The 15,712-nt window shown below is 37.1% G+C and overlaps 1 protein-coding gene and 1 pseudogene across 6 annotated transcripts in view; both read right to left on the reverse strand.

Annotated features, from left to right (window-relative positions):
- Positions 1-8,133: 8,133 nt before the first annotated feature.
- LOC112859797 (small nucleolar RNA SNORA70) lies at positions 8,134-8,244 on the reverse strand (annotated as a pseudogene).
- A 4,712-nt stretch (positions 8,245-12,956) lies between these two features.
- LRRCC1 (leucine rich repeat and coiled-coil centrosomal protein 1) overlaps positions 12,957-15,712 on the reverse strand; it is a 48,030-nt gene continuing 45,274 nt past the window's right edge. For all 6 annotated transcript variants that reach the window (XM_086695728.1, XM_086695727.1, XM_086695729.1 and 3 more), the window contains one exon: positions 12,957-13,654. In XM_086695728.1, the coding sequence (XP_086551854.1) occupies positions 13,555-13,654 (100 nt within the window). In that variant the 3' untranslated portion in view covers positions 12,957-13,554. The remainder of the gene's footprint in view (positions 13,655-15,712) is intronic.

The following is a 15,712-nucleotide window of genomic DNA, read 5'->3' on the forward strand; positions in this document are numbered from 1 at the left end:
CCTGGAGTTAGGGTTTTGTCCTCATCAGTGTAATACCCCCAATTTCGAATCCAACAGACCACCAAGGTGCCAATACCCATGCAAATGCTCCAGGGTTTATTTGCAAGCTCGAGCTTGGGCCCAAGTATAACCGGCACAGCAGAGCAGGGAGTTGGACCCCTAGGTTAAGAGGTGTAGCAGTTTTATAGGGGCCAGTGGCCAATGAGATTGTAACACACACAGAAAGTTGCATAGTCATGTCAGTCCACATGCAGGTGGCCAATTGAATTACAACTTACCCTATAGTAACCATTTGAACTAGCCTATCACTCTGGTCAGAATTGGCACGCAAGTTTGGCGGGCAAAAGGCGGGGTTTACATTCTTTGGCGGTTAGGGGTTCTGCCTTCCTATAGGAGCCGGTTTCCAGTAAGGGTGTGCTCAGCGGCTTGACTAGGGTGAGGGAGTGTCTTAAGCAATAAGCAGGTCATGTGGGGGTTATACATGAGATGGTAGGTGTAGCACAAAATGGAGTTAGTCTTGCTCTGCTTGTCCAAGGGTAGGGGATTTTTGTTAAATTCCTTGGGTCCCACAATCAGCAATCAACTTTGTAAACAGAGAAACTGAAGTGTAGTCAGGGAGGCAGTGAATTGCCAGACTCACAACTAGACCCCAGATCTCCTGCATTTAGAACAGTGTTCTTAATGCCTTATCAGAATCATATACTGTGTTACTTAGACTACTTGGCGCTCATAAGTTTGTGTGCTACGGTGATAGCCCAAACCATTTATGGTAAATGAGATGGCACACAGTTCTGAGTAAAAAAAAAAAAAATAAATAAATAAATCTTTGTCATTCGATTACACATTTTTGAGAATCAGGTCTAAATTTTAAATGAGTTTTTTTTTCACACTTGGAATAAATGCTCAATATATACTAGGTGAATGGAAATTCTATATGACAATAATTAAGAAAGCTTCATGCAAGATTTTACTTAATTCAAAATAACAATAAGCTAGCAAAAGCGGCTCACTAAAATGAAGTGAAATATTCAGACAGCAACATTAACAAGTAAAACTATACAGACCATTTATAATAAAAAATTTGTTTCCTTTTCATAGGTACAGAGCTTTATTTTTTTTAATTTTTTTTATTTATATATGAAATTTATTGTCAAATTGGTTTCCATACAACACCCAGTGCTCATCCCAAAAGGTGCCCTCCTCAATACCCATCACCCACCCTCTCCTCCCTCCCACCCCCCATCAACCCTTAGTTTGTTCTCAGTTCTCAACAGTCTCTTATGCTTTGGCTCTCTCCCACTCTAACCTCTTTTTTTTTTTTTTTTGTTCCCCTCCCCCATGGGTTTCTCTTAAGTTTCTCAGGATCCACATAAGAGTGAAACCATATGGTATCTGTCTTTCTCTGTATGGCTTATTTCACTTAGCATCACACTCTCCAGTTCCATCCATGTTGCTACAAAAGGCCATATTTCATTTTTTCTCATTGCCACGTAGTACTCCATTGTGTATATAAACCACAATTTCTTTATCCATTCATCCGTTGATGGACATTTAGGCTCTTTCCATAATTTGGCTATTGTTGAGAGTGCTGCTATGAACATTGGGGTACAAGTGCCCCTATGCATCAGTACTCCTGTGTCCCTTGGATAAATTCCTAGCAGTGCTATTGCTGGGTCATAGGGTAGGTCTATTTTTAATTTTCTGAGGAACCTCCACACTGCTTTCCAGAGCGGCTGCACCAATTTGCATTCCCACCAACAGTGCAAGAGGGTTCCCGTTTCTCCACATCCTCTCCAGCATCTATAGTCTCCTGATGTGTTCATTTTGGCCACTCTGACTGGCGTGAGGTGATACCTGAGTGTGGTTTTGATTTGTATTTCCCTGATAAGGAGCGACGCTGAACATCTTTTCATGTGCCTGTTGGCCATCCGGATGTCTTCTTTAGAGAAGTGTCTATTCATGTTTTCTGCCCATTTCTTCACTGGGTTATTTGCTTTTCGGGTGTGGAGTTTGGTGAGCTCTTTATAGATTTTGGATACTAGCCCTTTGTCCGATATGTCATTTGCAAATATCTTTTCCCATTCCGTTGGTTGCCTTTTAGTTTTGTTGGTTGTTTCCTTTGCTGTGCAGAAGCTTTTTATCTTGATGAGGTCCCAGTAATTCACTTTTGCTTTTAATTCCCTTGCCTTTGGGGATGTGTCGAGTAAGAGATTGCTACGGCTGAGGTCAGAGAGGTCTTTTCCTGCTTTCTCCTCTAAGGTTTTGATGGTTTCCTGTCTCACATTCAGGTCCTTTATCCATTTTGAGTTTATTTTTGTGAATGGTGTGAGAAAGTGGTCTAGTTTCAACCTTCTGCATGTTGCTGTCCAGTTCTCCCAGCACCATTTGTTAAAGAGACTGTCTTTTTTCCATTGGATGTTCTTTCCTGCTTTGTCAAAGATGAGTTGGCCATACGTTTGTGGGTCTAGTTCTGGGGTTTCTATTCTATTCCATTGGTCTATGTGTCTGTTTTTGTGCCACAGAGCTTTATTTTTTTAACATTTATTCATTTTTGAGAGTGAGAGAGACAGAGCATGAGCGGGGGAGGGGCAGAGAGAGAGGGAGACACAGAATCAGAAGCAGACTCCAGGCTCTGAGCTGTCAGCACAGGGCCCAACTCGGGGCTCAAACTCACGGACTGTGAGATCGTGACCTGAGCTGAAGTCTGACGCTTAACCAACTGAGCCACCCAGGCACCCCCATAGGTACAGAGCTTTATTAATAACCAGATAGTCTTCATTTTAAGCCAAAAATCCAAGAAATCTATAAGCAAAATGTGAAATTAAAAATCTGAAGTAAAACATGAAAACTGCAACTAAAAAAAGTTGAACAATTTATCTGAAAACAGCTTTTCCTGTGGATTTGGCATTAGCAAAATCAAAGACAAATTTTGCAAATTGATTTTATTAATAGAATTAAACACTATAGTGGTTACTAAGAAGGTTTTACTTTTAATTTGAAGAGGGAACATTCTGCCATAGATGCTGGGATGGGAATTGATAACAAACAAAATTATTGTAATTAAAAAAACCCTTACATTTATGTTGTGCTTTAGTCAGCTAAGGGTGCCATAACATAGTGTAGTAATTCTCACAGTTCTGAAGCCTGGGAAGTTCAAGATCAAGGTGACAACATGGTCAGGTTCTAGTGAGAGCTCTCTTACTGGCTTACAGACTTTCTCTCCATGTCCTCACAAGGCAGAGACAAAAAGAGCTAGAAAGATCTCTAATGTCTCTTACAAGAACCCTAATTCCATCCTGAGGGCCCTACTATCATGACCTCATCTAAACCTAATACCTTCCAAAGTCTCCCTCCTCAAATACCATCATACTGGGGATTCAGGCTTTAACATACGAATTTGGGGAAGACACAATTCATTCCATAGCATGGAGTATCACTTCATAAAAGCTATTTTGGTAATTTTGAAAATTGTGTGTTTTTATTTCAGTTTTTAAAGGTTTTTTAAAAAGCAATTATTATACTGTTAATGATGCTAATAAGTCACTTTATGATAGGAAAAAATAGGATAAAACAGGCAGAGAGGGAAATAATTAGGACCTGAGGTCCCTGGGTGGGGAAAAACACATATTTTGGAACAATGCTGGGAGTGTCGGACCACAGCAAACCCCCTCACGCTTAAGGTTCCTCTTAAGAAAGTAACAGACCACACTTACTCCCCTTCAGGCTTCCCTCAGGAATTTGACAAAAGACCTAACTGAAAATAAGTAGTAGACCATGAAACATACGACCCACAAGGAATGATATGGCCATAGACCACCCCTCATAGAATGGAAACAAGTCAATCAGTAATGGACAACCCAGCACCTAGAATTGTCCAGCCAATAAGGGAGAAGGAACCTGAGAAGGAACAAGTGGGAAGGGAAGGAGGTTGACCAGAACCTTATAAAACAAGACCCTTGCCTATAGTCTTTGGTCATTCACTTTGAATGTCCCCTCTCTGTAAAAAGAGACTTCCTACTACTCTTACTTTCTGATCTTATACTCTAATAAACTTTTGCATGTTGCTTATTTTGTGTCCACCTCTTCATTCTTCAAAGAGGAGAGACAACGAACCCCGGGTATTGAGGTGAAAAAAAAAAAAAATCCTGCAACAACTTGAAATTTATTTTGCAGTGCTTTTGTATTTTTCACAGTAAATTTTTCCTTTGTTTAAATTAGCTGGGGTTCAACTAGAAAATATTCACAAATTAGCCATTTCAATTAGTCTTCAAAATGTTACATCTGTTAGAGAAGCTAAAATTCACTTATACCACTTGTTCCCAAACTTTACTGAGAAAAATCATCTTTGGTATTTGTTAAAAATGCAGACTGTTGGATCCAAACCTCAGAGATGAAATCAGTATTGATACGAGAATTCGACTTGGAGATCTGCAGGTTTTGGTTTCAGGTAATTCTCACACACCTGGTGAAATACACTTTGTGAAAAAATGAATAACACCATAAAAAATAATGAAATTATCCTTTTCCCTAAAAACAGCTAAAAATCAAAGGCTGATAATACAAAAGTCTTCTTATTTTTTTGAAATTTCTGCTAATGAAACTTTAAGAAACATGAAGTTAAAAAATCAAAATACAAATAATCATTAAGAGAGGTGCCTGGTTGGCTCAGTCGATAGAACATACAACTCTTGATCTCAGGGTTATGAGTTTGAGCCCCCTGTCGGGTATAGAGATTACCTAAAAAATAAAATCTTTAAAAAAAAAAAAAAAAGGAGAAAAAAAAACCCAAATGTGCAGAATTGTGTCATAATATGGTAGTTAAATATTTAAGAAAATCAAACCAAGTTTTAAATTTTTTAAAGATTTTTTTTTATTTAAAAAAAATTTTTTTAATTTAATGTTTATTTATTATTGAGAGAGAGACAGAACACGAGCTGGGAAAAGGCAGAGAAAGACGGGGACACAGAATCCAAAGCAGGCTCCAGGCTCTGAGCTGTCAGCGCAGAGCCCAACATGGGGCTCGAACTCACTAACTGTGAGATTATGACCTGAGTCCAAGTTAGAGGCTTAACTGACTGAGCCATCCAGGCGCCCCAAAGATTTTTTATTTTTAAGTAATCTCTACACCCAGTGTGGGGTCAAACACATAACCTCAAGACCAGGAGTCCCATCCCTCAAGCAAATTTTATTCTGGTCACTGGTGATGGCATACTGATTTTTAAATGCATGAGCCTATTTAGTGGTCATGATTGGTTATAACTTCCAACTCTCAGGTCTCCTGGAAAGTAACAAACTTCCATTGAAAGGCTGCCTTCATCAGCTTTATTTCTCCCTTACTTAATCCGTTCTGAGTTAGTAAGAATAAAATTTGGCTTCTTATTTTTCCTTTCCAAACTTTGCAACACACAAACATCTATCTTCTGTATTTTCTAGGTAAAATAAGCAAACAAACAAAACAATACTTCCAGAAAACAACAAATTTAGTTAAAAAATATGTTTCAAGGATTATTAATCCCCTCATTATGATAAACATATTCTTTGTCCATCTAAAACCTGCATGTTACAAAATAGGATAAGTAATGTAAAGACCTTGTCTTCACAAGCTTGTGCCCTATAAGTAGAAACAAGAAATGCCAAGTACATTTAAACATATAGAGAAATAGAATTCACACAGATTTGAGAGAATTTAAATTTTATATGGTGACTTGTATTCTACCATACTGCTCTAGCAAGGCAGTTTACAGAAAGAGCACATGTATCAAAAATATGGGATGACATTAAAAGAAACAAAAAGAATTGCCTCCAAAGCTCCTTGAAGAGTGGTATTAAGAATTCTAACTCTCAGGGTGCCTGGGTGGTTCAGTTGGTTAAGCGTCGACTTCAGCTCAGATCAGTCTGTGGGTTTGAGCCCCACGTGAGCTCTATGCTGGCTGCTCAGAGCCTGGAGCCTGCTTCAGATTCTGTGTCTCCCTCTCTCTCTCCCCCTCCCCTGCTCACACTCTGTCTCTCACTCTCTCTCAAAAATAAACATTAAAAAAATTTTTTAAGAAAAAAAATTTAAAAAATAAAGACTTCTAAAAAAGTTAATGCTTATGATCTGATATGTGGGGTCTGAATTTCAACCATACATGTTCAAATATAAGAATAAGAGATCCAAGTTTGTTATAACAAAGTATAATTCAACTAGTATACACTGCAAACTTCTATTATACATTAACAGTCCTCTAACTGCTCTTGTAGATAAAAAGGGAAGGCAAATAGGGTCAAACATTTACTGAAACTGAATGTCATTTATACCTTCCTGAAAAATCAAGTTGCTTAGCAACCCTCTTCCTTGGAAACATGGTTGATAATACCATTTCTTTGAAGTTTTAGTAAGATAAAAATGCTTATCACTAAACTACCAAAGCTTAAGAAGACAGCTTGTCCAAATAACGAGCCATCACATAAAGGCTTCTTGATTATAATACGTTGCCCCAATTAAGACAAAAACTTATACATCTTACCCTCAGATACAGACCCTTTGGCAACTAAAACCTCATGTCAAAAGAGTGTTGAAAATTTTTGGATTTATCACCAAGAGGGACTTTTCCAAGTCAAAAGTGTTGCTGTCGAAAGATAATTTCTCACCACTAATGATCCCCACATCGTTCAATTCCTTGTGCAATGCCAGGACACCTATTCCCTAGAATGAAAAATAAAAGTACTCTAAATAAACAAACAAATAAGCAAATCCTTCAATATGACAAGAGGTACCCAAAAATTATCTAACCTTAAAATATGCAGCATACTATCTTCGTCTACTGCAAACTGTTTTATTTATAAAAATACACACTTACATAATTATATGTATGCCATTTTTAACAAAAATAATTTATTCAGCAAAAATGAAATTCAGACTCATCAGCAAATATTTTCCAGCTAAGTCATGTTAGCCATGAACACTACCAAATCAAATAATATGTTCTTTTAGAATCTCTGAGAAAAAAATGCTTTGTAAAATGGAAAAAAATGGAAAAGTCAAAATAATACTTTTGGGAATCTTTCATCAGTCAGTGGACCATCCAATAACTTATCTGTCTTTTTCAACGTGTGGTGCACATACTACTGGTATCACACAGAATGATTGTAGCTGGTACATGGTGAAGAACTTTTTCATTATAATACTAGCATGACTAATATGGATTAGGAAAAATTTTAAATAAACATAACCAGAACATCAAACTAGTGACTTATGTTATTTAAATTGTGGCTAATAAAGGGATGTAATTTTTAAAAGTAAGTTAGTTTTAAAAGTAAATAAAAAGCTAACAAGAAACTAATAATTTGTGTGGTGTGAAAATGTGATGAAAATCATGATCATAAAACTTATGTGATACCGGTTTTTAAGTGTATTAGTTTATTTAGTGACCATAATCACTTATAGTTTGGTAAACATTTATCTTTTTTTAAAAAGTTCTTTAATGTTTATTATTTGAGAGAGAGAGAGAGAGAGAGAGAGAGAGCGAGCAGGGGAGACACAGAATTGGAAGCAGGCTCCAGGCTCTGAGCTGCCAGCACAGAGCCTGATGCAGGGCTCAAACCTACAGACCACGAGATCATGACCTGAGCTGAAGTCAGCCGCCCAACCAACTGAACCAACCAGGCACCCCAGTAAACATTTATCTTTTAGTTGACAGGAAGAAAACCATTTTGCTCTTCTAGTCTTTTTTTCTTTTTCTTTTTGACAGGAAGTAGAATTTATTGGTGGACATGAATAAGGAGGGGGCACTGCTGAGTTCTCATGAGTGCAGCGTCCAACATTTGTCCCAAGGGGCCACGATTAGGGATGTATTTGACCCCCACCCGTCTGGGATGAGCCACTTTTCAGCACCATACCTTCAAATTCTTCCACATTAAACTTAATAAAGCTTCACTCCTTAGAAATGTGGATCTTCTGGTGGCTAGGGAACTTGAAGTTGGCCTTGCATAGGGTCTCAGTCACATGTGCCTTGTTCTGCAGGTTAGTATGGATGGACATGATGACTTGGTCGATGTGGACCCTGGCCACCATCCTAGAGCTTTCCAAAATATCCTGCATACCTGTCTGGAGCCTAGATAGCATGAAGTCAGACATGAATGTCCACTGGAAAGGCCTGTCTCCAAGGTCCCATACAATCAACAGGCTGCATACACTACCAAAGAGGTTACTATTTGCAGCCGTTGCACCCTGGGTATCCTTCTAGTCTTCAGCCAGTTGTGCATCAAGGAGAATTTGCTCTAAAAGTTCAGAATATTTATGTGGGTTATATTAGTAAACAGAGCAAGAACACAGAGCAAGATTTCATAAGCTCAATAGTATTTACAAAATAGTAGGTGATGCATGTCAGCATTGTAAACACTGGGAGCAGAAAGGGCATCCCAGGACTGTAAAAGTGGACACCAATGTTGTTTACACTACTTTGTTCAGAAGAAAATATCTGCCAATCAGGAAGCCTCTCCACCTCAAAGATTTAAAAATAATGGGAAGAAGTGGCACAGACAGATCCTCAGTGTCCCGCCATGATCCATATACTAAGAAAACAGAATCTAAAAGTGAGACAGTTACATTACCAAGTACTGCAGTATGGAGATGAAAGTGAAAAACTGGCTAACAAAAATAAAGTAATCCATTCAGAGCTGTGGCAGCTACAAGGGCAGCCTATGGCAAGGTGGGTTGGGGAACAGGAGGATTCTTACACCCATTAAGTGTTAAATAATTATCTACTATGGGCAATATTGCCCTACAATAATAAAAATCCTGGAAAGATTTCAAAGATTCTTATGATATTTAGGCTTTAAATTTTCAAGGTTGTAAAAACAACCATCTCTTTAGGATTGAATAAAAGTATATTCCAAGACTTTTATGGAATAAAAAATATCCAACTTCATTTATAAAGTACTGCTTAATTAGATTGTTGTATCAGAAGACTGCAATTTGTACACTTCTTGGAGGAAGATAATGCAAAATTTAGTGTAATTACAGATGTTATAATTAACAATTAACTAACAGATGTAACTACTTCTAGCCTTTCCAAAGCCTGGTAGGAGTCATGCTGGAAAATTGCACAGTAGCCTCTTGGAAAAGAATGTTTGGAAAAGAACATTCTGATTTGATGAGTCTCAGAGAAGACCCCATGGATTGATCCTCCCCAAATTCATTCTCAGTAGGTATATCAAACCAAAGAAAGCATGCTTGCTATTGTTTTGATTGTAGGTGGCTGTGTGCCTGACTCAACACCTCTTTCAGGGAGTGACAATGGGGTGAGAGATTGGACAAGGGGCTCTAGGGGCTTCCGATGAGAAACAGATCACACTGTGATTTACACCCCAGGATGTGGTAATAAATGTTGGAAACACCAGTATGACAGAACCATAAGGAAAGAATACAGTTAGACTCCAGGCACTCTGAAAGAACAAAGTTATGTATTCTCGAACAGGCACTTGGACAAAAATGGTGGTCACACACCCACTTAATCTATAAAAAAGTCAATTATACTAATATGTTCAGCAACTTGTGTCTCCCTGGATCGTTGTGATTTAAGCCTTAAATTAGGCATGAGCAGCAATCTCATATCTCCAAAGGAAGTAAACAAAGAGACAAGATAGTTAGGGACCACCATTAGTGGTGGTATTGCTAGCCCATAAATCACAAATCAGATGGGATATCAAGTCTTCTTGATGACAATCTTCCCAATGAGTAGTCACAACTTTGGCAGTGTTATTCTCCTACTCCATAAAATGTGGATTCATCTATTTTTGCAGATTTACTTACTGGAACTTGCAATGATGAGATCAACCTAAGGACATTACTGCATCATCCACTACATTCATGATCTTTAAATATTAGTAGGGTTTAACGAAGAAGGGTAGCAACTGCTTATTTTCTAATAAAATAGAGGAGATAAATTGCTATTCCCCTAAACACTCTGGCCATGTGGGTGAGCATTTTGGAATCCCAAAGGATGAGAGCAGGTAGAGTATATTTTCCAATTACCCTTCAGAATAATAAACTGGAACCTCTATACCTAACATCTTCACTTTGTAGGAGATCAGGAGTATTGAAGACAGCATATCTTTACTTTAGGAATTTGGTGTGTTATATGTGCTAAAATAAGCTAGACTAGTGAGTTTAAGTTGAGGTACTTTCAAATCAAGATTTTGGACCCAGGGTTGGGGAATTGGATTAAGGTGGTCAAAAGGTATAAGTTTCCAGTTATAATATATATAAATTATGGGGATGTAGTGTACATGATTATAGGTAACAGTTGTATATTATGTATTTGAAAGTTGCTCAGAGTATATCATAAAAGTTCTCATCACAAGAGGGCACCTAGCTGGCTCAGTTGAAGGAGCATGTGACTCTTGATATTGGGGTTGTGAGTTCAAGCCCCACATTGGGTGTAGAGATTAGTTATAAATAAATAAAACTTTAAAAAAAGTTTTCATCATGAGAAAAAAATTGTACTGTGTGGCGATGGATGTTGCTAAGTTGATTGTAATCATTTCACAATATATACATACATCCTATCATAATTTTGTACACCTTAAACTTACAGAATGTTACATGTCAATTAATCTTGATAAAACTGGGGGCAAAAAGATTTTGGATCCAGAGATAGGTTACAGTATAGGCAGCCCTTCTTGGGCTCCATACTTCAGAAAGCCAAATGATTTTTTAAACCTCTGATCTTTGAATCTTATCTATGCAAACCTCCCCTCCCCACACAGCCCTGGCCTCCACATACACTGATCATGGGTCAATATGGAGCCCATTTCTCTATCACACCTTTTCTTTGTGATTTCTTATTTGACTCATAGATTTAGAAGTTGCTGTTTAATTTGAAAATATTTGTGGACTCCTCACATTTCTTTCAATTTTAATATTTTTACTCTGGGTAGTGGCGGTCATCAACTTTTCCCACTTGAAGTTAGCTTCTTGGGGGTATAAATTTCTGATTGTCATAAAGTTTGACAAGCTTAGAACCATTATTTCTTCTAATATATAGGTTAGTTATATTTTATATATATCTTATTTAGAATTTATATAGATCACTCATGTCTCTCCCCTCTCCTTTGGTACTTCACTGTACGTTGGTGCACTTCATGCAATCCATGTTTCTGAGGTTCTGCCTATTTTCCCTCAGGTTTTTTCTCTTCTTCAGATTGCATAATCTCCATCAACCTCAAAGTTCACAGATACTTCTGCCAGTTCAAATGCACTGTAGAGACCCTATAGTAAAATCGTTAATTTAAAAATATTTCTGTGTATCCACTATTGGTGAGCACTGTTAACATACCTTACTTTACTTTTAAAGCATGGTTTCCTTTAGTCCTTTGAATATATGGTGGTTGCTTTGAAGTCTTTTTTAAGACTAACATCTGGGTCCCCTTGCAACTACTTTTCCTTTATACTGTGTATCAGTTCCACTTTTCTATTTCTTTGTATGTCTTATTATGTATTTTTTTTTTTTTGATAAAAACTGGGCATTTTAAGGAATCTATTGTAAGCTTTTGCTGTTCTTATGGAGATTTAGTAAATTTTCTTGAAGAAATGTTTCATTTGCTGCATGCTCATAGGAAAATTTTCAGACTTTAAATGGGTGTTTTAAAATACTCTTCACCAGCTGTGGCTGTAAACCAGGTCCACAGAGTTCCTTGCACTGCCATTCCAGAAGTGGAACCTACTCTGATTTTTCAGGAATAATATTTGAGTTTTCTTAATGGCTGTTGTAGGAATTACAATATGCATTTTAATTTATCAGTCATCTTTAGATTAATCTGACAAAATAAACTCGAGTATGGCTGTATTTCCTCCCAACTTTGTGTTTTTTGTCACACATATCCCAATATATATGCTGTAAATTCAATATAGTGTTACAATTATTGCCATAAATGTCTTTTAATTAACAGAAGAAAAAAATGTATATAGTCCTATGAAAACTTACCCACAGGGATGCCTGAGTGGCTCAGTCAGTTAAGTGTCCAACTCTTGACGTTGGCTCAGGTCATGATCTCACAGTTCATGGGTTTAAGCCCTGCATTGGGCTCTGCGCTGACAGCACAGAGGTTGCTTGGTATTCTCTCTGCCCCTCTCCCTGCTTGCTCTCTAGCTGTCTCTCTCAAAATGAATAAACTTTAAAAAAAAAAAAAAAAAAAAAGAAACTTACCTACATGTTTATTGTTCCCAATAGTCTTCATTTCTTCCAGTGGGTTTAAGTTAATGTCTGGTATCACTTCCTTTCAGCCTTTTAGAACTTGAACATTTCTTTTAAGGTGGGTTGGCTAGCAATAAATTCTATCAATTGTCTGGGAATGCCATTATTTTGCATTTATCTTGAGAGTTTTGCTGGATATAAAATTTTTGATGGACAGTTCCTCTTCTTCCCATTTCAACTGTGTGACTGACTGCCCTCTGGCCTCTACTGCTTCTGATGAGCAGTCAATCGTTCCTCTACATGAATCGTATTTTCTTGCTGCTTTCAAGAATTTCCCAAGAGTTTGACTATAGTTCCTAGGTGTGGTTCTCTTTGTGTTTATCCTGGGTTTTACTGAAGATGTTGGATCTGTAGGTTAATCTTTTTCATCAAATTTAGGAAATTGTCAGCCATTATTTTTCCTCCTGACCTCATTGTGCATGTTTGTATGCTTGATGTTGTCCCACAGATTTCAGTAGGAATCTTGCCTCTAATGAAATGGAGCCCTCTCTTTTAGAAGCATTTGCATTTTTTCTGATTGCATTTAATTTTTAAAACTTACTTCAGTGGCTGTTCAAAATATTCTTTCTTTTAGAAATAGTATTTAGGTTTTTTCCTTTTTCTGCATGCATAGCATAAGAGATGACAAAAGTTAAAATAAGAATTCTTTTATATACAGTGATTAGAAGGGAAAATGAGCATGGAACAGTAGTGTTGCTGCTGAGGAACAGACAATGTTCATAAAACCTTAAGTATAATCTTTAATGAAAAAGTCATACGCATTCTAAAAAAGGGGTCATTATGAGTGATGTGGAGATGGTTACCTGTGCTTTGTTAAGAATGCCACATCTTTATCATACAGACTTCAAATCTTTTCAGCTACACTTATGAAAAAAATGGAGCTACATCAACTAAAGGATGACCAACATATATATTAGTTTTTCATCAACACAATAATGTAACAACAATGATGAAAATATTTTACCTCATATAGTCTAAATACTAATCTTAATTTCTATTTACATATTTGTAGGCAAATGTGTAATTGCCAAACCATGTATATATAGCACAGAAACAAGAAAGTGTCATAAATCTGGTTGATAGGTTTTTCTAATACACACATTATCAACAATTTATTATAGAAACCTACAGATACAATTAAAAAATACTTGATCAAAAGTCTTTTAAAATATAATCAGAATGAAATGTGTACAAAGAGACATTTCAAAGTCGTAGCAGTTACTACTATTACAATATTTAATCATTTTTACAATAGGTCTGCTGTTCCATTTCAATTAAATTCATTCTCAGAAACATCACATTTCTCGCTGAATTTCAGTTAGAGCAAAAGCAAGTTGCTTAATTTTTTCTTCCATTGCTTTTTTGTTCTTGCATGTTTCTTGCAGAAGTTCACGCATTTCTTCTTCAACCAGATGAACCTAAATCAACATATAAATTCACTTTTTTTAAAGAAAATATATTTTAAAAATGTATTCTGAAACAAAAAGTGAACACTTTACTCTCTTCAATTTTGTAACTTGTGGTATTCATTTAAAGCAAAGAGGTTAGTAAAATGTAACTTGTTCAAATACTAATAGGTAAATCAATGTTTATACTGTACACAAAGTACTTACATGTATATTGTCTATATCTCATGGGTGCTTGTGATGAGCACATGGGCATTTATTTTAACTCTATTTTAGAGCTTAGAAAATTTGTTCAAGTTATACAGCTTCTCAATAGCGTATATGGACAGAAACCATTCTTTTGACTTAATCTTTCCACTGTCCTGTACTACACATGAATAAGGAATCATGAGTTCAAGTAAAATATCAGTTCCTTATAAACTTTCAAAACAAATAACCTCCCTTCCTAAAGAAATGCTTTAATTTAGTCTATCTCATTTCTAAAATTGCTGTGGGTTATAAATTACCATCTTTTTGAAAGACGATTTTATCATTTCTTCCTAACCTATATTCTCCTAGGATTCTTTGTATTTGATCCTACTAATTTCTGCTTGAAATTCTCCTATGATACAACATTCCTGACAGTACTATCAATATGACCATTCCTTTCTGTTGGCACTAGAGGTCCAATATCAAACTTATTATTTCCCTTTCAACTAAGGGCCTAATCTTATGTTTTATTTGGTATTACCTGATACACCCCTGTTAAACTTGGTAGATTTTAAAGAAAACTTCTGAAACATCTGTTGACATGAAATAAAATAAAGAACTACATTTTGAACAAGTTATACTTCCTTATTCATTATTTCCAAAGACCTTGTTGCTTCCTTCTTTGCACATAGACTCCTGAGGGTAATGTCACCTAATCACACAACTGTAATAATTATATGGAGTCACTCTTTCTGTTTATGAACTCTTTCCCAGTCACTGGTTTCTGAGTCTCTAGTCGTACAGGTATCTCACTTTCTTATTGCCACTTCAAAATCAAGGAAAAATGGAAATTTACAACTGTTCCACTGATCTAGTAGGTCTCAAAAGAGGGGACATATCAAACCAAACAGGTGTTACCTGCTGAGTTTTAAAATAACTGGGTCTAACTAAAATACAAGAGACTTAGGAAATGAAAGTCTCTGGGGGGGAAGCTCATGCATATGTATTATTAAAAAGCTCGGGGCGCCTGGGTGGCGCAGTCAGTTAAGCGTCCGACTTCAGCCAGGTCACGATCTCGCGGTCCGTGAGTTCGAGCCCCGCGTCAGGCTCTGGGCTGATGGCTCAGAGTCTGGAGCCTGTTTCCGATTCTGTGTCTCCCTCTCTCTCTGCCCCTCCCCTGTTCATGCTCTGTCTCTCTCTGTCCCAAAAATAAATAAACGTTGAAAAAAAAAAATTAAAAAAAAAAAGCTCTAGGGGCATCTGGGTGGCCCAGTCAGTTAAGTGCTCTACCCTTTTTTTTTTTTTTTTAATTTTTGAGAGAGACAGAGAAAGTGAGAGGGGGAAGGGCAGATAAAGAGGAAGAGAGAGAATCCTAAGCAGGCTCTGCACTGTCAGCACGGAGCTTGACATGGGGCTCGAGCTCACAAACCGTGAGATCATGACCTGAGCGGAAACCAAGAGTCAGACACTTAACCCACTGAGCCACCCAGGCGCCCCTGCATTCTACTCTTGATATCAGCTCAAGTGGTGATCTCATAGTCTTGAGATCAAGCCCTGCATCAGGCTCTGTGCTGAGCATGGAGCCTGCTTGGGCTCCTCTTTCTGCCCCTCCCCAACTAGCATATGTGCGCTCGCTCTCAAAATAAATATTAAAAAACAAAACAAAACAAAACCAACAAGCTCTATAAGGTGATTCTGATGTTGCTTCTGATTTAATAACACCTAAAATTCCTGTCGATGATATTAAATATCATTCAAGATTATCAAAGATAGTCTTAAACCCTAATTAACAAAACACATCTTGGGAGTTATTTCCAAGGTAGTGATGAATTGTACTTATTCACATTCTTACCCTTTCCTATGTGTAACCAAAGGTGCTTC

This window comes from Puma concolor, chromosome F2 (assembly GCF_028749965.1).
Source record: "Puma concolor isolate L17-30 chromosome F2, mPumCon1.1.hap2, whole genome shotgun sequence".
In the NCBI taxonomy this organism is placed as follows: Eukaryota; Metazoa; Chordata; class Mammalia; order Carnivora; family Felidae; genus Puma; species Puma concolor.